Genomic DNA, 24,950 nt, shown 5'->3' on the forward strand with positions numbered 1-24,950 from the left:
GAATTTACAAACACACCCAGAGTCATCAAAAACCACACTAAAGAAAGCCAGGAGACAAAATGAAACTGGAGGTCGAATGTGATCCAATATGTCCGACCGCAAAACCAGCCAAACATGCAGTCGCAAGTAAAACCAATGAAATCAAAGAAATTGGAGCCAAAATGAATGTTGCGCTTACCTCTCTCTGTAGTACCAGCTCCTTGGTGAAGGCCATGGCCTCGTCGCTGAAGGGCTCAGCCACCTGCATGCCGCCGGGCATGTTCCTGGAGCCGCGAGGACACTCGATACCTGGCCAATGAGAAACACAGAACAAGTGTCAACAAAACAGCCAATAAAAATAACTACGAGGTTAGACAACATTTAGACAGGTTAGAATGTTGCGGTCAAACAAGTTGAAGTTGCCCCTAACAACTGATACATGAGTCAAAATCTGACATTTATTTCAATCCCGTAACAACCCAGCTTTAGGACAGTTACGATACAACGATGCCACCATGACAGGTGAAGTGGCAATAGAGATTAGTGGAGCTGAGCATTATCGTGGCAGCTAAATGGATAATTGGTAATCGCTGGTCAATCCTAAGCGTTTTCCCCCTCTGTGGTCATGTTGGGTTAACAGTTAACATCCTCTAAATTGCTGTGCTTCAATGACGGCAGCTTCATCCTTTGTTTGGCCGTCCCCTGGCGCTGACCTTGCTATTCATGACTATTAACTGCACTGGGTCTTTTCACTGGGTAGTGGATTAAAAGAACAGCCTGGGTGAGGATGGGAGGGTTGGAGGGCAGGAGGGCTATAGGGGGGCTTGTTATAGGAAAGCTGTGAGGCGATGCATGCTTATCTCTTGCACTCAGAGTTGGCTGAACGTGTGTGTTTGAAAGAGAGCGTGTGTGTTTTTGAATAGTTAATGTGTGAGCAAGTAGGGGTGGTGAGGTGAGGGGCAGTGTGATGTGGTGAGGTGAGGGGCAGTGTGGTGTGGTGAGGGGCAGTGTGGTGAGGTGAGGGGCAGTGTGGTGTGGTGAGGTGAGGGGCAGTGTGGTGTGGTGAGGTGAGGGGCAGTGTGGTGTGGTGAGGTGAGGGGCAGTGTGGTGTGGTGAGGTGAGGGACAGTGTGGTGTGGTGAGGTGAGGGGCAGTGTGGTGTGGTGAGGTGAGGGGCAGTGTGGTGTGGTGAGGGGCAGTGTGGTGTGGTGAGGTGAGGGGCAGTGTGGTGTGGTGAGGTGAGGGGCAGTGTGGTGTGGTGAGATGAGGGGCGGTGCGGTGAAATGAGGGGCGGTGCGGTGAGGGGCAGAGCGGTGAGGTGAGGGGCAGCGCGGTGCGGTGAGGGGCGGTGAGGTGAGGAGCAGTGTGGTGTGAGGTGAGGAGCAGTGTGGTGTGAGGTGAGGAGCAGTGTGGTGTGAGGTGAGGAGCAGTGTGGTGTGAGGTGAGGAGCAGTGTGGTGTGAGGTGAGGATCAGTGTGGTGTGAGGTGAGTATCAGTGTGGTGAGATGAGGAGCAGTGTGGTGAGATGAGGGGCAGCGCGGTGAGGTGAGGAGCAGTGTGGTGTGAGGTGAGGAGCAGTGTGGTGTGAGGTGAGGAGCAGTGTGGTGTGAGGTGAGGAGCAGTGTGGTGTGAGGTGAGGAGCAGTGTGGTGTGAGGTGAGGAGCAGTGTGGTGTGAGGTGAGGAGCAGTGTGGTGTGAGGTGAGGATCAGTGTGGTGTGAGGTGAGTATCAGTGTGGTGTGAGGTGAGTATCAGTGTGGTGAGATGAGGAGCAGTGTGGTGAGATGAGGAGCAGTGTGGTGAGATGAGGAGCAGTGTGGTGAGATGAGGGGCAGTGTGGTGTGGTGAGGGGCAGTGTGGTGTGGTGAGGGGCAGTGTGGTGAGATGAGGGGCAGTGTGGTGAGATGAGGGGCAGTGTGGTGAGATGAGGGGCAGTGTGGTGAGATGAGGGGCAGTGTGGTGAGATGAGGGGCAGTGTGGTGAGATGAGGGGCAGTGTGGTGAGATGAGGGGCAGTGTGGTGAGATGAGGGGCAGTGTGGTGTGAGGTGAGGAGCAGTGTGGTGTGAGGTGAAAAGCAGTGTGGTGTGAGGTGAGGAGCAGTGTGGTGTGAGGTGAGGAGCAGTGTGGTGTGAGGTGAGGAGCAGTGTGGTGTGAGGTGAGGAGCAGTGTGGTGTGAGGTGAGGAGCAGTGTGGTGTGAGGTGAGGAGCAGTGTGGTGTGAGGTGAGGAGCAGTGTGGTGTGAGGTGAGAAGCAGTGTGGTGTGAGGTGAGGAGCAGTGTGGTGTGAGGTGAGGAGCAGTGTGGTGTGAGCCGAGGGGCAGTGTGGTGTGAGCCGAGGGGCAGTGTGGTGTGAGATGAGGGGCAGTGTGGTGTGAGGTGAGGAGCAGTGTGGTGTGAGGTGAGGAGCAGTGTGGTGTGAGGTGAGGAGCAGTGTGGTGTCAGATGAGGGGCAGTGTGGTGTCAGATGAGGGGCAGTGTGGTGTCAGATGAGGGGCAGTGTGGTGTCAGATGAGGGGCAGTGTGGTGTCAGATGAGGGGCAGTGTGGTGTCAGATGAGGGGCAGTGTGGTGTGAGGTGAGGAGCAGTGTGGTGTGAGGTGAGGAGCAGTGTGGTGTGAGGTGAGGAGCAGTGTGGTGTGAGATGAGGGGCAGTGTGGTGTCAGATGAGGGGCAGTGTGGTGTGAGGTGAGGAGCAGTGTGGTGTGAGGTGAGGAGCAGTGTGGTGAGGTGAGGAGCAGTGTGGTGTGATGAGGGGCGGTGTGGTGTGATGAGGGGCGGTGTGTTGAGGTGAGGGGCGGTGCGGTGAGGGGCAGTGCGGTGAGGTGAGGGGCAGCGAGGTGCGGTGAGGAGCAGTGTGGTGTGATGAGGGGCAGTGTGGTGTGATAAGGGGCAGTGCGGTGAGGTGAGGAGCAGTGCTGTGAGGTGAGGAGCAGTGCGGTGAGGTGAGGAGCAGTGCGGTGAGGTGAGGTGAGGGGCAGTGCGGTGAGGTGAGGTGAGGGGCAGTGCGGTGAGGTGAGGGGCAGTGCGGTGAGGTGAGGAGCAGTGCGGTGAGGTGAGGAGCAGTGCGGTGAGGTGAGGGGCAGTGCGGTGAGGTGAGGGGCAGTGCGGTGAGGGGAAGTGCGGTGAGGTGAGGGGCAGTGCGGTGAGGTGAGGGGCGGTGAGGTGAGGGGCAGTGCGGTGAGGGGCAGTGCGGTGAGGGGCAGTGCGGTGAGGGGCAGTGTGGTGAGGTGAGGAGCAGTGCGGTGTGGTGAGGGGCAGTGCGGTGAGGTGAGGGGCAGTGCGGTGAGGGGCAGTGCGGTGAGGTGAGGGGCAGTGCGGTGAGGGGCAGTGCGGTGAGGTGAGGGGTAGTGAGGTGAGGGGTAGTGAGGTGAGGGGCAGTGCGGTGAGGTGAGGTGAGGGGCAGTGCGGTGAGGTGAGGGGCAGTGCGGTGAGGTGAGGAGCAGTGCGGTGAGGGGCAGTGCGGTGAGGTGAGGGGCAGTGCGGTGAGGTGAGGGGCAGTGTGGTGAGGTGAGGGGCAGTGCGGTGAGGTGAGGGGCAGTGTGGTGAGGTGAGGGGCAGTGCGTTGAGGTGAGGGGCAGTGTGGTGAGGTGAGGGGCAGTGTGGTGAGGTGAGGGGCAGTGTGGTGAGGTGAGGGGCAGTGTGGTGAGGTGAGGGGCAGTGTGGTGAGGTGAGGAGTAGTGTGGTGAGGTGAGGAGCAGTGTGGTGAGGTGAGGAGCAGTGTGGTGTGGTGAGGGGCAGTGTGGTGAGGTGAGGAGCTGTGTGGTGAGGTGAGGTGAGGAGCAGTCTGGTGAGGTGAGGATAGGAGCAGTCTGGTGAGGTGAAATGAGGGGCGGTGCGGTGAGGGGCAGAGCGGTGAGGTGAGGGGCAGCGCGGTGCGGTGAGGGGCGGTGAGGTGAGGAGCAGTGTGGTGTGAGGTGAGGAGCAGTGTGGTGTGAGGTGAGGAGCAGTGTGGTGTGAGGTGAGGAGCAGTGTGGTGTGAGGTGAGGAGCAGTGTGGTGTGAGGTGAGGATCAGTGTGGTGAGATGAGGAGCAGTGTGGTGAGATGAGGAGCAGTGTGGTGAGATGAGGGGCAGTGTGGTGAGATGAGGGGCAGCGCGGTGCGGTGAGGGGCGGTGAGGTGAGGAGCAGTGTGGTGTGAGGTGAGGAGCAGTGTGGTGTGAGGTGAGGAGCAGTGTGGTGAGGAGCAGTGTGGTGTGAGGTGAGGAGCAGTGTGGTGTGAGGTGAGGATCAGTGTGGTGTGAGGTGAGTATCAGTGTGGTGAGATGAGTATCAGTGTGGTGAGATGAGGAGCAGTGTGGTGAGATGAGGAGCAGTGTGGTGAGATGAGGGGCAGTGTGGTGTGGTGAGGGGCAGTGTGGTGTGGTGAGGGGCAGTGTGGTGAGATGAGGGGCAGTGTGGTGAGATGAGGGGCAGTGTGGTGAGATGAGGGGCAGTGTGGTGAGATGAGGGGCAGTGTGGTGTGGTGAGATGAGGGGCGGTGCGGTGAAATGAGGGGCGGTGCGGTGAGGGGCAGAGCGGTGAGGTGAGGGGCAGCGCGGTGCGGTGAGGGGCGGTGAGGTGAGGAGCAGTGTGGTGTGAGGTGAGGAGCAGTGTGGTGTGAGGTGAGGAGCAGTGTGGTGTGAGGTGAGGAGCAGTGTGGTGTGAGGTGAGGAGCAGTGTGGTGTGAGGTGAGGAGCAGTGTGGTGTGAGGTGAGGAGCAGTGTGGTGTGAGGTGAGGAGCAGTGTGGTGTGAGGTGAGAAGCAGTGTGGTGTGAGGTGAGGAGCAGTGTGGTGTGAGCCGAGGGGCAGTGTGGTGTGAGCCGAGGGGCAGTGTGGTGTGAGATGAGGGGCAGTGTGGTGTGAGGTGAGGAGCAGTGTGGTGTGAGGTGAGGAGCAGTGTGGTGTCAGATGAGGGGCAGTGTGGTGTCAGATGAGGGGCAGTGTGGTGTCAGATGAGGGGCAGTGTGGTGTCAGATGAGGGGCAGTGTGGTGTCAGATGAGGGGCAGTGTGGTGTCAGATGAGGGGCAGTGTGGTGTCAGATGAGGGGCAGTGTGGTGTGAGGTGAGTAGCAGTGTGGTGTGAGGTGAGGAGCAGTGTGGTGTGAGGTGAGGAGCAGTGTGGTGTGAGGTGAGGAGCAGTGTGGTGTCAGATGAGGGGCAGTGTGGTGTCAGATGAGGGGCAGTGTGGTGTGAGGTGAGGAGCAGTGTGGTGAGGTGAGGAGCAGTGTGGTGTGATGAGGGGCAGTGTGGTGTGATGAGGGGCGGTGTGTTGAGATGAGGGGCGGTGCGGTGAGGGGCAGCGCGGTGAGGTGAGGGGCAGCGAGGTGCGGTGAGGGGCGGTGAGGAGCAGTGCTGTGAGGTGAGGAGCAGTGCTGTGAGGTGAGGAGCAGTGCGGTGTGAGGTGAGGAGCAGTGTGGTGTGAGGTGAGAAGCAGTGTGGTGTGAGGTGAGGAGCAGTGTGGTGTGAGGTGAGGAGCAGTGTGGTGTGAGCCGAGGGGCAGTGTGGTGTGAGATGAGGGGCAGTGTGGTGTGAGGTGAGGAGCAGTGTGGTGTGAGGTGAGGAGCAGTGTGGTGTCAGATGAGGGGCAGTGTGGTGTCAGATGAGGGGCAGTGTGGTGTCAGATGAGGGGCAGTGTGGTGTCAGATGAGGGGCAGTGTGGTGTCAGATGAGGGGCAGTGTGGTGTGAGGTGAGTAGCAGTGTGGTGTGAGGTGAGGAGCAGTGTGGTGTGAGGTGAGGAGCAGTGTGGTGTGAGGTGAGGAGCAGTGTGGTGTCAGATGAGGGGCAGTGTGGTGTCAGATGAGGGGCAGTGTGGTGTGAGGTGAGGAGCAGTGTGGTGTGAGGTGAGGAGCAGTGTGGTGAGGTGAGGAGCAGTGTGGTGTGATGAGGGGCAGTGTGGTGTGATGAGGGGCGGTGTGTTGAGATGAGGGGCGGTGCGGTGAGGGGCAGCGCGGTGAGGTGAGGGGCAGCGAGGTGCGGTGAGGGGCGGTGAGGAGCAGTGCTGTGAGGTGAGGAGCAGTGCTGTGAGGTGAGGAGCAGTGCGGTGAGGTGAGGAGCAGTGCGGTGAGGTGAGGAGCAGTGCGGTGAGGTGAGGAGCAGTGCGGTGAGGAGCAGTGCAGTGAGGTGAGGAGCAGTGCGGTGAGGTGAGGAGCAGTGCGGTGAGGGGAAGTGCGGTGAGGTGAGGGGCAGTGCGGTGAGGTGAGGGGCGGTGAGGTGAGGGGCAGTGCGGTGAGGTGAGGTGAGGGGCAGTGCGGTGAGGTGAGGGGCAGTGCGGTGAGGTGAGGAGCAGTGCGGTGAGGTGAGGAGCAGTGCGGTGAGGTGAGGAGCAGTGCGGTGAGGTGAGGGGCAGTGCGGTGAGGGGAAGTGCGGTGAGGTGAGGGGCAGTGCGGTGAGGTGAGGGGCGGTGAGGTGAGGGGCAGTGCGGTGAGGTGAGGGGCGGTGAGGTGAGGGGCAGTGTGGTGAGGTGAGGAGCAGTGCGGTGTGGTGAGGGGCAGTGCGGTGAGGGGCGGTGAGGTGAGGGGCAGTGTGGTGAGGTGAGGAGCAGTGCGGTGTGGTGAGGGGCAGTGCGGTGAGGTGAGGGGCGGTGAGGTGAGGGGCAGTGTGGTGAGGTGAGGAGCAGTGCGGTGTGGTGAGGGGCAGTGCGGTGAGGTGAGGGGCAGTGCGGTGAGGGGCAGTGCGGTGAGGGGTAGTGAGGTGAGGGGTAGTGAGGTGAGGGGCAGTGCGGTGAGGGGCAGTGCGGTGAGGTGAGGTGAGGGGCAGTGCGGTGAGGTGAGGGGCAGTGCGGTGAGGTGAGGTGAGGGGCAGTGCGGTGAGGTGAGGGGCAGTGCGGTGAGGGGCAGTGCGGTGAGGGGCAGTGCGGTGAGGTGAGGGGCAGTGCGGTGAGGTGAGGGGCAGTGCGGTGAGGTGAGGGGCAGTGCGGTGAGGTGAGGGGCAGTGCGGTGAGGGGCAGTGCGGTGAGGGGCAGTGTGGTGAGGTGAGGGGCAGTGTGGTGAGGTGAGGGGCAGTGTGGTGAGGTGAGGAGTAGTGTGGTGAGGTGAGGAGCAGTGTGGTGTGGTGAGGGGCAGTGTGGTGAGGTGAGGAGCAGTGTGGTGAGGTGAGGTGAGGAGCAGTCTGGTGAGGTGAGGTGAGGAGCAGTCTGGTGAGGTGAGGTGAGGAGCAGTCTGGTGAGGTGAGGTGAGGAGCAGTCTGGTGAGGTGAGGTGAGGAGCAGTCTGGTGAGGTGAGGAGCAGTCTGGTGAGGTGAGGAGCAGTCTGGTGAGGTGAGGTGAGGAGCAGTCTGGTGAGGTGAGGTGAGGAGCAGTGTGGTGAGGTGAGGGGCAGTGTGGTGAGGTGAGGAGCAGTGTGGTGAGGTGAGGAGCAGTGTGGTGAGGTGAGGAGCAGTGTGGTGTGGTGAGGGGCAGTGTGGTGAGGTGAGGAGCAGTCTGGTGAGGTGAGGAGCAGTCTGGTGAGGTGAGGGGCAGTGTGGTGAGGTGAGGGGCAGTGTGGTGAGGTGAGGTGAGGAGCAGTGTGGTGAGGTGAGGAGCAGTGTGGTGAGGTGAGGAGCAGTGTGGTGTGGTGAGGGGCAGTGTGGCTAGCTAGTTAGCGTGCACTAACTAGAGGGACGGAAGCTATACTGTTACACTGGCAATACTAAAGTGCCCATAAGAACATAAAATAGTCAAAGGTTAATGAAATACAAATGGTACAGAGGGTGATAGTCCTAAAGTTCCTATAACAACTACAACTTCTTACCTGGGAATATTGAAGACTCGTGTTAAAAGGAACCACCAGCTTTCATATGTTCTCATGTTCTGAGCAAGGAACTGAAACGTTAGCTTTCTTACATAGCACATATTGCACTTTTACTTTCTTCTCCAACACTTTGTTTTAGCATTATTTAAACCAAATTGAACATGTTTCATTATTTACTTGAGGCTAAATTGATTTCATTGATGTATTTTATATTAAGTTAAAATAAGTGTTCATTCAGTATTCGTGTAATTGTTTTTCAAATATTTGTAATAATGACAAATCGGCCGATTAATCGGTATCGGCTTTTTTGGTCCTCCAATAAATCGGTATTCGGCATTGAAAAATCATAATCGGTTGACCTCTACTTCAAACACACACACACACTTGAGCGAGCGAGCATGGTGCAGGGCTCTTCAACAAGCAAACAGCATTCCTCCTCTGTGGCTGCTGACAAGAACCCTCATATCTACGTAAACTAAGTCAACTTTGCAAACTACACACAAGCAAATCATACACACTCAACACTCATGAAAACTCAATCACACATTCACTCATTGTATCCCTCTATCCAATGTGTGCAGCATCTCTCTCTCACACACACACCTCCCCCTATCCTCTCTCCACCCTGTTGCATTGATTCATGTAAACTCAGAGTTGGTTGGTTCTGCTGGGCGCTACACCCAACAGCATTGTGCTAACAAAGCAACATCAGCCTCCTGTCCAAAAAGCCTCAGAGGCATCTTCTAGAAATCTGGAGGCTCCCGCCAATCCTGATTGATCTTTATGCTAACCACATCCGACATGATTGGACTAGAGAAGAGAAAGGGGAAAAGGTGGACCGGGGGTCAAGTTTGTGATGATTGGGTCCTCATTTTGACACTGACTGACTAACCAGCGTGCGAACACACACCCACACACATTTCCTAGCAATGCTGTGTTAGCAAAACTTCCCACACACAAGGACACACCGACGATTCTCATCTCACCCCTCCTCTAACAAAACAAAAACATATTTTCTGTTGAACCCGCGGCATGGCGAGTGCCACAGAGGATGAAGACTCAATTACCTCTTAATAGCCAGTAAATAGTCCCTAGATTAGCATTTAAATTGCCCAGCGTGCGTTCCGCCCCGGCTCCAAGGAGGAAGGAAAAAGTCATTTCAGTCCAGCAGCATCTCCAGTATTTTTAGACATGTTTTGGCCAGGGATTGACCGAGTGAGTGGCTGGGCCAGTACTGTATAAGACCGAGAGAGGGGTAGAGAAAGCCAAGCTTAAAGTAAACTGCTTTCACTAAGGGATGTCCTTCTCTCTAGCACAGAGGGTGAGGATGGGAGAGACAAAGGGACACCATAGGGACAATAAAACCTGGGTCTGCGTTTTTCAATGTGGATCAAATCCAAACTAAAACAACAGTTTCAATTAAACGTATCAACTAATCACCAAGCTTTTGATAAGCTGAGGCAGGTGGAATTGCTGGGCTACCCTATGGGGCCAGACCCTTTACCCAGCCCCCGTATGGACACACACACACAAGCAGCTCTGTTCAGTAGTGCTGGCTAGCCAAGCGCATAAGATGTAATGTTTTAAAATCGGTGATCCCGGTGAGCGATGCGCAGGATGAAATACGGCCCTTCCCCGTCCCAGCCTCCTCTGCCCAATCCTCCCTGACACACAAACGTACACAGTCATTTACACACACACTTTCTCAAAAGACACACACAGGTGCCCTGGAATAGCTGCTCTACAAATCACCTGTGGCCAGAGCATATGTGCTACTGAGCACTGTGGTTCAGACAGCTCCATGTTTTATTCAAGCAGACAACTTCACCCCTGTGATGAAAACACTCTCTCTCTATCATTCCCTCTCACTCCCTTCCCCTCTAAATCTTTAATTCCCTCCCACCTGCTCTCTCTTTTCATCACTTTCTCCATCTCTCCTTGCCCTCTTCTTTCCTTTCAATCACTTGCTCCCTCCCCTCTTCCTCCCCCTACATCCCTCTACTTCCCCCTCTCTTCCTCCCACTACATCCCTCTCTACTCCCCCCTCTTCCTCCCCCTACATCCCTCTCTACTACCCCCTCTTCCTCCCCTACATCCCTCTCTACTTCCCCCTCTCTTCCTCCCCCTACAGCCCTCTCTACTTCCCCCTCTCTTCCTCCCCCTACATCCCTCTCTACTTCCCCCTCTTCCTCCCCCTTACATCCCTCTCTACTTCCCCCTCTTCCTCCCCTACATCCCTCTCTACTTCCCCCTCTTCCTCCCCCTACATCCCTCTCTACTTCCCCCTCTCTACTTCCCCCTCTCTACTTCCCCCTACATCCCTCTCTACTTCCCCCTACATCCCTCTCTACTTCCCCCTACATCCCTCTCTACTTCCCCCTACATCCCTCTCTACTTCCCCCTACATCCCTCTCTACTTCCCCCTCTCTTCCTCCCCCTACATCCCTCTCTACTTCCCCCTCTCTACTTCCCCCTACATCCCTCTCTCTCCCCCTACACCCCTCTCTACTTCCCCCTCTTCCTCCCCCTACATCCCTCTCTCTCCCCCTACACCCCTCTCTACTTCCCCCTCTTCCTCCCCCTACATCCCTCTCTACTTCCCCCTCATCCTCCCCCTACATCCCTCTCTACTTACCCCTCTCTTCCTCCCCCTACATCCCTCTCTTCCTCCCCCTACATCCCTCTCTTCCTCCCCCTACATCCCTCTCTTCCTCTTCCTCCACCTAAATCCCTCCCCCTACATCCCTCTCTTCCTCCCCCTACATCCCTCTCTACTTCCCCCTCTCTTCCTCCACCTAAATCCCTCTCTACTTCCCCCCCTTCCATCCCTCTCTTCCTCCCCCTACATCCCTCTCTACCTCCCCTACATCCCTCTCTACCTCCCCTACATCCCTCTACTTCCCCTTCTCTTCCTTCCACCTACATCCCTCTACCTTCCCTTCTCTCCCACTCTTCAATTGCAAGTCACAAACAGTGAAGTGAGAGGACGGTCAGAGAGGCTTGGAAATTGCATTAGAGCTTTTAAATTTAAATGGACATTGAGAAAAAGTGCGATTGGATTAGCGAGGAAGAGGCGGGGGTTGCTTTGCTACACATGAGTAACATTCTCACTGAGTGTTTATGCTTAGAATATTACAATGTTCTTTGAAAAACAGGTACATGTCTGGGAAGCTTTTACAGCATACATACGTGGAGCAATAATACAATGATCAGTTACTATTAAGAAATAAGATGAACAGAAAATTGATAAACTTGAAACAGAGCTCAAAACGCTGGAGGGGGAATATTGGTCCAATCCGAATAACATTTCTCTGGTAAACTTGACGAAAACCAAATACGGGCTGAAAATTCCCTGTACAGGTTGAAGCAGAGATGGTATGGATCAGGGGAAAAGGCAGGAAAACCGTTGGCCAGTCAATGGAAATCTAGAGAAACAGATCGGCAAATAGGTGGAATCAGAAAAAAAGACAGGCAAGCTGATTACCAATCATAAATAAACAAGATAATTTGAGACTTCTATCAGGAACGTTCTACTTCAAACAGTCCTTTAGATATGCACAAAGCAGAGGCATTCTTTCAGAATCTGAACCTTCCTAAAATAAAAGAGGAAGACAGGAACTGGATCCACCGTCCAATTACTTTGGAGGAATTGACCGAAACGATAAGACAAGCAGCCACAGGGTTGGACTGGATACCCAGTGATTTCTACAAAAGGTTTGCAGAGCAGCAAAGCCCAGAAATATTGAAAACATCGATTGACACAGGTGAGCTCCCACCTTCTATAAGTGATGCAGCAAACATCCTAATCCCCAAAAAGGGAAAGGATCCCCATGAGTGCGGGAGATACTGTCCAATTTCCTTAATAAAGTCAATTCTGGCTATGAGGGTGAATCATATCATTAAGAAAATCCTAAATCCAGACCAGGTAGGATTTGTGAAAGGCAGAACTTCATCTGACAATCTATTGCATGTCATCTGGAAGGCAAAATATCTGGATACTTCAGTGGCAGCCTTATCCCTAGATGCAGAGAAAGCCTTTGATAGGGTGGGCTGGGACTACCTGCATTATATTATAAATACATTTGGATTTGGACAGGGCTTTCAGAATATTATTAAACTTCTGTACAACGACCCCAAATCCATAGAAGTCACTGGCGGACTACGATCATCTCCATTTTCAGTAGGAGACGAGGCACGAAAAAAGGTGACTCTCTCTCTCCACTCCTATTTATTAGAGCATTAGAACCATTAGCCGAAGCCATTAGGCTGCATCAGTCAATAAAGGGGGATAATATAGAAGGTAGAGAGAATAAACCACTGCTTTATGCAGACGACATATTACTAATAATGTCAGGCTCCCAACATATGGCCTTAACTAGACTTTATAAATGCATTTTCAGAGACATCAGGCTATAAAGTAAACTGGACCAAATCTGAAGTAATGCCGCTATCAAAACATTGTCTGAGAAATGAGTTCCTCAGCTGGGGGTTTCAATGGGTCCTTAAAAACATGAGGTACCTGGGGATCACATTAAATCCTGGTCTAGAGAAGAAGATTTCTGAAAACCTTGACCCACTACTGAACAAAATTCAAGTCCAGTTTAAGAGCTGGGATAAGCTACAAATCGTATTATGGTGTAGGATACAGGTTATAAAGATGGTCATTAGCATGTTACCACTGTCCATACCTGCCTATACCTTTACATCCAGAAAGAAAGTGATTACGGAGTTTGTTTGAGCCGGTAAAAGGGCCAGGATGGAACTAGAGAGATTACAGGAAACGACTGAGAAGGGAGGATTAAAATAGAGAGATTACAGGAAACAACTGACAAGGGAGGATTAAACTAGAGAGATTACAGGAAACGACTGAGAAGGGAGGATTAAACTAGAGAGATTACAGGAAACGACTGAGAAGGGAGGATTAAACTAGAGAGATTACAGGAAACGACTGAGAAGGGAGGATTAAACTAGAGAGATTACAGGAAACGACTGAGAAGGGAGGATTAAACTAGAGAGATTACAGGAAACGACTGAGAAGGGAGAATTAAACTAGAGAGATTACAGGAAACGACTGAGAAGGGAGGATTAAACTAGAGAGATTACAGGAAACGACTGAGAAGGGAGAATTAAACTAGAGAGATTACAGGAAACGACTGAGAAGGGAGGATTAAACTAGAGAGATTACAGGAAACGACTGAGAAGGGAGGATTAAAGCTCCCCGACATGCAATTATATCAAGAAGCCTTTGTAGCTGCCCAAATAGGCTCTCTTTACGGAGAACTCTAAAGAGGCCAATTTGGGTGGACATGGAGGAAGAAGTTAATGCCCCATTCAGAACATCAAATTATTTGAGCTAACAAAACGTAGGACTGCAGAATCCCATAATGTCCCATACAAAAAAATATATGGAGTCAGATACATGAGAGAGAGAAATCTTCCTGACAAACTCTGCTTCGTTATGGAACAACCCAACATTGAAAACAGGGGGACACATGGTTTTCTGGAAAGCTTGGTATAGAAAGGAGATAAAGAACATTGGTTGTCTATATCAAGAAAACTTGTTTACCTCTTTTGAATACGGTCCAAGTATAATTTACAGAAACAAGGCTTTTGGAGGCATCTCCAGCTTAGAGATTGTATGTTTAAGGTAGGACAGAGTAACAACAAATTCCCTGTACATTCCAATAAGTGTTAAAATAGAAATCCTTTGCAAATTACCACATACCGCAGGGTTTATATATAGCCACCTTATAGGTGGATTTAATGGAACTAGTAAGGGCGTAAAAGCTGTATGGGGGAAAGACCTGGATGTAACCTTTGGAGCAGAGAAATGGAATATAATAGTACAACAGATGCTCCTCCCTATGAGAGATGCCCGAGAGTTCGACCGATTATGATTTTTCAACGGCGATACCGATTATTGGAGGACCAAAAAAGCCGATACCGATTAATTTGGCCAATTTTTTAAATGTATTTGTAATAATGACAATTACAACAATACTGAATGAACACTTATTTTAATATAATACATCAATAAAATCAATTTAGCCTCAAGTAAATAATGAAACATGTTCAATTTGGTTTAAATAATGCAAAACGTTTCAGTTCCTTGCTCAGAACATGAGAACATATGAAAGCTGGTGGTTCCTTTTAACATGAGTCTTCAATATTCCCAGGTAAGAAGTTTTAGGTTGTAGTTATTATAGGACTATTTCCCTCTATACCATTTGTATTTCATTAACCTTTGACTATTGGATGTTCTTATAGGCACTTTGGTATTGCCAGTGTAACAGTATAGCTTCCGTCCCTCTCCTCGCTGGGCTCGAACCAGCAACACCAGCCACCATCGAAGCAGCGTTACCCATGCAGGGCAAGGGGAACAACTCCTAGAAGGCTCAGAGCGAGTGACGTTTGAAACGCTATTAGCGCGCGCTAACTAGCTAGCCATTTCACATCGGTTACACCAGCCTCATCTCGAGAGTTGATAGGCTTGAAGTCATAAACAGCGCAATGCTTGACGCACAACGAAGAGTTGCTGGCAAAACGCACGAAAGTGCTGTTTAAATAAATGTTTACGCGCCTGCTTCTGCCTACCAGATACTTAAGATACTTGTATGCTTGTATGCTCAGTCAGATTATATGCAACGCAGAACACGCTAGATAATATCTAGTAATATCATCAACCATGTGTAGTTAACTAATGATTATGATTGTTTTTTATAAGATAAGTTTAATGCTAGCTAGCAACTTACCTTGGCTTACTGCATTCGCGTAACAGGCAGTCTCCTTGTGGAGTGCAACAAGAGAGAGGCAGGTCGTTATTGATTTGGACTAGTTAACTGTAAGGTTGCAAGATTGGATCCCCTGAGCTGACAACGTGAAAATCTGTCGTTCTGCCCCTGAACGAGGCAGTTAACCCACCGTTCCTAGGCCGTCATTGAAAATAAGAATGTGTTCTTAAATGACTTGCCTAGTTAAATAAAAGGTATAAAAAATATATATATATAAAACATATAAAAAATCATTAAAAAAAAAAGTAAAAATTAAAAAAATCGGCAAATTGGCGCCCAAAAATTCCAACGTCCGATTGTTATGAAAATTTGAAATCGGCCATGCCGATTAATCGGTCGACCTCTAATTGAAAGTGTTCAATAGGATTTATAGAACTCATCTGAGGTCGAACAGAATAGGTTTGATAGAATCCAGTCTCTGCTGGAGCTGTCCATCAAGTACAGGCGACATGAAAGCAGGAAGCACCAGTGACTAGATCAATAAAAAAGTGGTCAGATGAAGCAGATGCTAAGCTACAGTTTTGCAGCACAGACTGTAATATGTTCCGGGATTCCTCCAACGGCATTGAGGAGTACACCACATCTGTCATTGGCTTCATCAATAAGTGTATCGATGATGTCGTCCCCACAGTGACTGCATGTACGTACCCCAACCAGAAACTATGGATTTACAGGCAGCATCCGCACGGAGCTGAAGGCAAGAGCTGCCACTTTCAAGGAGCGGGACTCTAACCCGGAAGCGTATAAGAAATCCCGCTATGCCCGCCGACGAACCATCAAACATGAAAAGCGCCAATACAGGACTAAGATTGAGTCATACTTCACCAGCTGTGACGCTCACCGGATGTAGCAGGGCCTGCAAACCATTACAGACTACAAAGGGAAGCACAGCCGAGAGATGCCCAGTGTCACAAGCCTACGGACGAGCTAAACTACCTCTATGCGCGCTTCGAGGAAAATAACACTGAAACATGCATGAGAGCACCACCTGTACCGGAAGACTGTGTGGTCACAGTCTAAGACCTTTAGACAGGTCAACATTCACAAGGCCAGAAGGATTACCAGGGCGTACACTGCAAGCATGCGCTGACCAACTAGCAAGTGTTTTCACTGACATTTTTCAACCTCTCCCTGTCCGGGTCTGTAATACCAACATGTTTTAAGCAGATCACCATAGTGCCTGTGCTCAAGACAACTAAGGTAACCTGCCTAAACGACTACCGACCCGTAGCACTCATGTCTGTAGCCATGAAGTGCTTTGAAAAGCTGGTCATGGCTCACATCAACACCATCATCCCAGAAACCCTAGACCCACTCTGATTTGCATACCGCCCCAACAGATCCACAGATGACGCAGTCTCTATTTGCACTCCACACTGCCCTTTCCCACCTAGACAAAAGGAACACCTGTGAGAGAATGCTATTCATTGACTACAGCTCAGCGTTCAACACCATAGGGCCCTCAAAGCTCATTAATTTGCCTAAGACCCTGGGACTGATCACCTCCCTCTGCAACTGGATCCTGTACTTCCTGATGGGCCGCCCCCAGGTGGTAAGGGAAGGAAACAACACATCCACCAGGCTGATCCTCAACACAGGGGCCCCTCAGAGGTGCGTGCTCGGTCCCCTCTTGTACTCCCTGTTCACTCATGACTGCACAGCCAGGCACGACTCCAACACCATAATTAAATTTGCCGATTACACAACAGTGGTAGGCCTGATCACAGACAACGACGTGACAGCCTATAGGGAGGAGGTCAGAGACCTGGCCGTGTGGTGCAAGGACAACAACCTCTCCCTCAACGTGATCAAGACAAAGGAGATGATTGTGGACTACAGGAAAAAGAGGACCGAGCACGCCCCCATTCTCATCGACAGGGCTGCAGTGGAACGGGTCGAGAGCTTCAAGTTCCTTGGTGTCCACATCACCAACGAACTATCATGATCCAAACACACCATGTCAGTCGTGAAGTAGGCATTACAAAACCTATTCCCCCTCAGGAGACTGAAAAGATTTGGCATGGGTCCTCAGATCCTAAAAGGGTTCTACAGCTGCACCATTGAGAGCGTCCTGACTGGTTGCATCACTGCCTGGTATGGCAACTGCTTGGCCTCCGACCGCAGGGTGCTACAGAGGGTAGTGCGTACGTCCCAGTACATCACTGGGGCCAAGCTTCCTGTCATCCAGGACCTCTAAACCAGGCAGTATCAGAGGTAGGCCCTGAAAATTGTCAAAGACTACAGCCACCCTAGTCATAGACGGTTCTCTCTGCTACCACACGGCAAACGGTACCGGAGCGCCAAGTATAGGTCCAAGAGGGTTCTAAACAGCTTCTACCCCCAAGCCATAAGACTACCGAACATCTAGTCAAATGGCTACCCATACTATTCACATTGCTGCCCACCTCCACACCACTGTCACTCCCTGTTGTCCTCTACGCATAGTCACTTTAATAACTCTACCTACATGTACATAGTATCTCAACTAACCGGTGCCAACGCACACGGACTCTGTACCGGCACCCCACAGTATATATAATTTTTTACTGCTTTAATTACTTGTTACTTTTATCTCATATTCTTATTATTATTACATTTTTTGAAACTGCACTGTCGGTTAGGGGCTCGTAAGTAAGCATTTCACTTTAACTGTTGTATTCGGCGCATGTGACTAATAAAATTTGATTTGATGATCCATTTGTTCTGTGACTGTCCAAGCTTACATACCTTTTGGCATAAGGTCTACCTGAAAATCCTGCTTTGCTTTTACTGAATATCACTAAGGATATATGATCGACCGAGAAGCTCATGTTTAAACTGGCTAAAAGTTGATCTAGCCACAGCCAAGAGTCATAATGAGACGCTGGAGGGAGAAGGACCCTCCCTCGTATAAGGAATGGTACATAGCCTTGGCAGAAACAGCTTCATATGAAAGATTCATTTTATAAAATGAATGGTAAACTCGATAACTCTGGGGACATTTTCTCCGAGATAGAAAGAGATTACAATCTGTAAAGGCCTGATAGACTACAGACATACATAGACGACTGGTAGGGGTACGGCCTTTTCTTCCGTTATAATAGTTATGTGGGTGAAAACCGATAAGGTTGTTTCCTTTTCCCATCTTCTTTACTGTCCGGTGCCAGTCGGGGGATTGGACACACCTACCCATTCAAATGAGTGGCTGGGTGTGTCCGGGCTTTTGATTGGTACTGTATATTAATCTGACAAGTTATTGTTTAGTGCTAAATGTAATTCAATTGCATTGTTATATTGTGAAAGGACACAAAATCTGATTACAAAATATATATATATATATATATATATAACCTACCGGTCAACAGCCAGAAAATGCATAAATTTCATCAAAAGCTCAATTTCATGAATTGACTATAAAAACACGTGGGCGGCAGGTCAGAGCTTGTGTCAATTTCTTCCAATTGCTACTTAATTTCACTCAGGAATTGAATTCATTGAACTTGTAGATAGTTGGCGAATCCACTTTCTCTCTCCATCTCTCTCGGTCTCTGTATTTCCCCCTGCTTCTCTCCTTCCTTCCCTCTCTCTGCACCCTCTCCTTTCTTCCCTCCACTCAGTTCCCGGTTGTATGGCACCCAGAGGTTGAGGAATGGGTGTGTGAGGCACAGCGGGTGAGGCTGGTATGGCATGGAACTAGGAGGCTGGTATGGCATGGAGCTAGGAGGCTGGTATGGCATGGAGCTAGGAGGCTGGTATGGCATGGAGCTAGGAGGCTGGTATGGCATGGAGCTAGGAGGCTGGTATGGCATGGAGCTAGGAGGCTGGTATGGCATGGAGCTATGAGCTGGGAGGCTGGTATGGCATGGAGCTAGGAGGCTGGTATGGTATGGAGCTGGGAGGCTGGAATGGCATGGAGCTAGGAGGCTGGTATGGCATGGAGCTAGGAGGCTGGTATGGCATGGAGCTAGGAGGCTGGTATGGCATGGAGCTAGGAGGCTGGTATGGCATGGAACTAGGAGGCTGGTATGGCATGGAGCTAGGAGGCTGGTATGGCATGGAGCTGGGAGGCTGGTATGGCATGGAACTGGGAGGCTGGTATGGCATGGAACTGGGAGGCTGGTATGGCATGGAGCTGGGAGGCTGGTAAGGCATGGAACTAGGAGCTGGGAGGCTGGTATGGCATGGAACTAGGAGTCTGGTATGGCATGGAGCTAGGAGTCTGGTATGGCATGGAGCTAGGAGTCTGGTATGGCATGGAACTAGGAGGCTGGTATGGCATGGAACTAGGAGGCTGGTATGGCATGGAGCTAGGAGGCTGGTATGGCATGGAACTAGGAGGCTGGTATGGCATGGAACTAGGAGGCTGGTATGGCATGGAACTAGGAGGCTGGCGGGAGGTAAATGCGGCTGGGGGTAAATGCACCACACGGAGCCGCTTCCTGCTGGGCGAGTCATTCCTCCCACTCCTCCCCTCAGATCTCTCATCTAGGGATCATTACCCTAGACCAAGGATGGTTACCTATGATGGGGGTGAAGGCCACAAAAAAATCTGAGCTCATGAGGGGCCGGAGTGGTTTGCAGGTCTGTTTTCCCACACATGCAGTCAGAGCCTGACGGATCCTTTTCAGGACCCTAAACAAAATGTTTTTTTAGTGGACTCCCTATAGACAGCAGAGAGCTAAATGTAGATTTTAGAGTTCAATTCCTGCCATTCTATACATTTTGCCATGAGGCAGAAATAAATGTTAGCAGTTTTTAATATGATATCTGAGTGATTGACTAACAAAATCAATGGGGGCCCCTCAGTTGGTAATTCGACCATGATTCCTACAAGTTTAGGTAGCTGGCAGCTAGACTAACTTAACCCCCCAAAACAATTTTGCTGACATGCGCTAATTGAGTGACTGTCAGTCAAATCAATCAAAATGTATGTTTTTACTTTATCACAAAGTTCTTATACAGAAACCGAGCCTATACTCCAAAGAGCAGGCAATACAGATTAGAAGCACCGTGGCTAGGAAAAACTCCCTAGAAAGGCTGGAACCTATGAAGAAACTTAGAGGAACCCGGCACTGAGGGGTGGCCAGTCCTCTTCTGTGGAGATGATAAGAGTACATGGACATTAACTGACATAAGAGAAAATCTGCAGGGCCTCCCGAGTGGCGCAGCAGTCTAAGACACTGCGTCGCAGTTAGGGGAGGATTTGGCCGGGGGGGGCTTTACTTGGCTCCTCACGCTCTAGAGACTCCTTGTGGAGGGCCGGACACCTGTAGGCTGACCCCGTCGTTTGTTGAACTGCGTTTCCTCCGACACTTTGGTGTGGATGGCTTCCGGGTTAAACGAGCAAGTGTTAAGAAGCGCGGTTTGGCAGGTTGTGTTTCGGGGGAATTGATCCGCTGGCCTACAAAAGGGGGTCAGCAGTTGCCCATCCCTGACCCTTACTGCACAAAAGCACATCAGCATCATGTAATCTGTAATCCATGCGTCTTGTCTGATCGCATCTCAGTGTTCTCCAACCCGCACTGCCTGAGACCTGTCCGGATGGTGTGGAGGTCTGACAAAACAGTCAGTCAGAATAGGGGGGGTTTGGTCATAGATGTTAAACTAGTGATATCACGTTTTACATATTCTTATTCCATCTCGATGGATGTGACTGACTGTAGCCACATACAGGTGAGCCAGACGAGAGGAGTAGAGGTACAACAGGGCAGTAAATGAATGATCTTTCACCATGTCCCTTTATCCAGGTCAAACACTCATCCCATTCATTCACTATCTACAATGGCTGACTGATACAAACCATTTCCCCCAACTTCACTCACAACAAGGAAGTTAACAGTAGACATTGGCTACCACTGTCATGGTTAACGGAGGAAAAGGAAAGAATTGCATGAGGACAAAAAGAGAGATTGAGCGAGAACGAGAAAGCAAGAACAAGAGAGCAAGAGAGAAAAAGCCAGACAGTGAATAAAAGAGAGAAGATGTGGAAAAATGAGTGACTGATATTGAAAAGAGATTCAATGTATATTTTTTTAGTCGGGACAAAAACAGGAAAATGCAACTAAAAAAAACGTATTGTTTTGTCATTCATTAACAATTTACAAACGGGTGAATATTTTCCTTCTACAACAGAGCTAATCAAAAACATGACGACGAGGAGAACTCCTTAATGAACTGCCTCATCAGACAACCAGAGAAATTCACAGGATCCTTTTTCATTATGCAGGTTTATGGGACTGCTCCAGTCAGGCACAGGCGCGCACACACACACACACACCCACTGCCTGGTTGCCAGCTAGTTCAGTAACACACAACCACACACACACACACACACACACACACACACACACACACGAGTCTCTGGGCTAAAGCTGCTCCAACTCTCAGCTCCCAATTTCCAGGAAGTGAGTGAATCTCCATAAGCTGCAGCGCCACAGACAGAGAGACAGTTAAGCTAAAGTGAAACATCACTTATTTGATTTTTTTACTTCATTTTCATCATCTCTAGCATCACCCCAACATCAACATTAGTGAAAATGGTGTGTTTCTATGTTGTCAATATGCCATTGAAACCAGCAGCCTATTTCTCTCATGTTCTATTGGTTTTCAACTTGCTTTGATTGTCCAGTAGCCAAGTGCACATTCACGTGTAGCCTACTGCCTTGTAGGCATCGCTGTGCTAATACTGTTAAGAAATAAGTTCCCAAACATTTTAAAGATAAACATTCTGATCTATTGCATCAGACACGTTGCTTAAATTATTAATTAATTTTTATTTTTATTTTATTTAAGTATGTCGTCTACAGTAGGTCTACTGGTTGAATCTGGGATCCATTGTCCCAAAGTCTGTTTGGGCTATTTCTTTCTCGACAAGCTGACCAATATAATTGGTCAACTTTACTACTATTGGGGATAGTAGATTGAAATAGGCTCATAGGCGGCGTGTCCAAAAGGCTAGGAATTAAATTGCCAAAATGATATACACCAATTAGCCTACTCCCAATTAGCCTACTCCCAATTAGCCTACTCCCAATTAGCCTACTCCCAATTAGCCTACTCCCAATTAGCCTACTCCCAATTAGCCTACTCCCAATTAGCCTACTCCCAATTAGCCTACTCCCAATTAGCCTACTCCCAATTAGCCTACTCCCAATTAGCCTACTCCCAATTAGCCTACTCCCAATTAGCCTACTCCCAATTAGCCTACTCCCAATTAGCCTACTCATTGCATCCTCGTCTTGCATGTTCTGTTCAGATGAATGACCATAATGTAAATGTGATTTCTGTCATTCTGAGCACCGTGGTGGAGACCCTAATCACATTACACACCCAATGTATGTGGCTCCGATAAATCTCTCAAATGTCCTGTAAATTAAAATGCTGACAGTCAAATGTCAGGTTCATAATGGAAAGCCTGATTCATGTCAGTCACTAGTCAACTCCATTACACTCAAAAGTTACTTCAAATTCAACCAGTGAGTGCTATCGATGGCAAGCTATGCTAGTGATTCTACCAGTTATTCTTAATGAGTGTTAGCATGCTAATAGCAAACCCCGTACACTAAAATGTATACATTTAAGTGGTATGCAGTAGGTCGATAACGATATCACCAAAGTATGTTGTATAGGTCATTTCAAACAACATTCCCAGCTAATGAGAAAACCGTCACAGTATTTAATTTAAGAGAATGAAAAAGACTTAAAGCAACCTTGAGGCTAATTTGTATAGGCACCAACAGCAGATTAAGGGATTTGTACATTCATACCCCACCAGAAGGGCGTGGCCACTGTGAAACTTCCTTCCATGAGGGACTATCCCTGTTGTCTCCTTTCATCCTATTTTTTTGTCCTATTGAACACAACACACTTCTAGGCCTTCTGTTTTCCTCTCCATCTCCATGAAAGAAGAAACCCTCTCCATCTCATCAAAGTTGCATGTGGATGAGAGGAGAGGAACATCCCTTCTTCCCCAGAGCACCCCTCCGGCCTCTCTCTCTCCCCCTCTACTCTTGGTTCTTTTAGGGAAAAGGAGCACTCCCCGGAAAACTCCGGAAGGAAAGCAAGTAGGAAAGGGGAGGGAGAGGGAGGCTTTGAGGTGCCTCCATGGAGTAGACAGGAGGAGCGAAGGGAGAGAAAAATAAGTCTCTCCAGCCTCCCTTTAAAATAAGTATCAAAGGGGGAACTCTGCTCACAAGCGTACGTGGTTCAGAGAAAAAGGTGTTTAACCTGAGGGGAGACATTAGGGGATAGACCAAGAGAGAGAAAAACAATGCAGACCCAATAGCACCTAGCAGAGAAATAGGCCTACCTGCAAGGCATGACTCTGCATGTCGGAGCTCTTAAACGGGGTCTATACAGTCTACGCAAACAGAGCCCTTAAAGAAGCCTACTGGGATTGGTACATCCATCTTTGGACTTTTGAATTAATGATGATAGGCATTATATACATTAATGTTGAATAGCGATATCACAAGTATAAACACAGTAAAGGACACACACTAAAGGGTTTTGAGCTAAACGTTGTTTTAGACAACTGGGATGCAGCTTATGGACATGCCTGTATAGAACACGTATTTTAGAAACCAGCTGTATTCTCCCACAGCTAGCGAAGAGGAACGGGGCCCTTATTCTTGGTGAATAAAAAGACATCCACAAAGGGTGTGGTGCAGCGGTCTAAGGCACTGCATCTCAGTGCAAGAGGCATCACAACAGTCCCTGGTTCCAATCCAGGCTGTATCACAGCGGTCTAAGGCACTGCATCTCAGTGCAAGAGGCATCACTACAGTCCCTGGTTCCAATCCAGGCTGTATCACAGCGGTCTAAGGCACTGCATCTCAGTGCAAGAGGCATCACTACAGTCCCTGGTTTCAATCCAGGCTGTATCACAGCGGTCTAAGGCACTGCATCTCAGTGCAAGAGGCATCACAACAGTCCCTGGTTCCAATCCAGGCTGTATCACAGCGGTCTAAGGCACTGCATCTCAGTGCAAGAGGCATCACTACAGTCCCTGGTTCCAATCCAGGCTGTATCACAGCGGTCTAAGGCACTGCATCTCAGTGCAAGAGGCATCACAACAGTCCCTGGTTCCAATCCAGGCTGTATCACAGCGGTCTAAGGCACTGCATCTCAGTGCAAGAGGCATCACAACAGTCCCTGGTTCCAATCCAGGCTGTATCACAGCGGTCTAAGGCACTGCATCTCAGTGCAAGAGGCATCACTACAGTCCCTGGTTCCAATCCAGGCTGTATCACAGCGGTCTAAGGCACTGCATCTCAGTGCAAGAGGCATCACAACAGTCCCTGGTTCCAATCCAGGCTGTATCACATCCGGCCGTGATTGGGAGTCCAATTTGTGTTGCATTGCATAACATTGATTTTATGTCATTTTTGCATGTTTAACTAGCTGGCTAGCTACATTATTACTATTCACATACCTAGTTGATAATTATGAAGTAAAACATTTGCTTTGTGAATATCGTGTTTTGTCTCTGGTGCCATTGTCCTGGCTGGAAGAAGGTTCAGTAAACGGGGAGGTGCAGCGTGAGGTAATAGAGTAGAGGGTGGAGCAGCGTAAGGTAATGCAGTAGGGGGAGGTGCAGCGTGAGGTAATACGGTAGAGGGAGGAGCAGCGTGAGGTAATACGGTAGAGGGAGGAGCAGCGTGAGGTAATACAGTAGAGGGGAAGTGCAGCGTGAGGTAATAGAGTAGAGGGGAGGTGCAGTGTGAGGTAATACAGTAGGGGGAGGAGCAGCGTGAGGTAATACGGTAGAGGGAGGAGCGGCGTGAGGTAATACAGTAGAGGGGAGGTGCAGCGTGATGTAATACGGTAGAGGGGAGGTCAAGCGTGAGGTAATACGGTAGAGGGAGGAGCAGCGTGAGGTAATACGGTAGAGGGGAGGTGCAGCGTGAGGTAATACGGTAGAGGGAGGAGCGGCGTGAGGTAATACAGTAGAGGGGAGGTGCAGCGTGATGTAATACAGTAGAGGGGAGGTCAAGTGTGAGGTAATATGGTAGAGGGAGGAGCAGCGTGAGGTAATACAGTAGAGGGAGGAGCAGCGTGAGGTAATACGGTAGAGGGAGGAGCAGCGTGAGGTAATACAGTAGGGGGAAGTGCAGCGTGAGGTAATGCAGTAGGGGGAGGTGCAGCGTGAGGTAATACAGTAGGGGGAGGTGCAGCGTGAGGTAATACAGTAGGGGGATGAGCAGCGTGAGGTAATACAGTAGAGGGGAAGTGCAGCGTGAGGTAATGCAGTAGGGGGAGGTGCAGCGTGAGGTAATAGAGTAGAGGGGAGGTGCAGCGTGAGGTAATACAGTAGGGGGAGGAGCAGCGTGAGGTAATACGGTAGAGGGGAGGTGCAGCGTGATGTAATACAGTAGAGGGGAGGTCAAGCGTGAGGTAATACGGTAGAGGGAGGAGCAGCGTGAGGTAATACGGTAGAGGGGAGGTGCAGCGTGAGGTGATACGGTAGAGGGGAGGTCAAGTGTGAGGTAATATGGT

The 24,950-nt window shown here is 50.2% G+C and overlaps 1 protein-coding gene across 2 annotated transcripts in view; it reads right to left on the minus strand.

Annotated features, from left to right (window-relative positions):
• Positions 1-24,950, minus strand: part of LOC110490780 (staphylococcal nuclease domain-containing protein 1) — a 374,611-nt gene that overhangs the window by 265,631 nt on the left and 84,030 nt on the right. For both annotated transcript variants that reach the window (XM_036944950.2, XM_090200893.1), the window contains exon 16: positions 179-288. In XM_036944950.2, coding sequence (XP_036800845.1) covers positions 179-288 — 110 coding nt within the window. The remainder of the gene's footprint in view (positions 1-178; positions 289-24,950) is intronic.

This window comes from Oncorhynchus mykiss, chromosome 15 (assembly GCF_057628025.1).
Source record: "Oncorhynchus mykiss isolate SJ-2025 chromosome 15, ASM5762802v1, whole genome shotgun sequence".
In the NCBI taxonomy this organism is placed as follows: domain Eukaryota; kingdom Metazoa; phylum Chordata; class Actinopteri; order Salmoniformes; family Salmonidae; genus Oncorhynchus; species Oncorhynchus mykiss.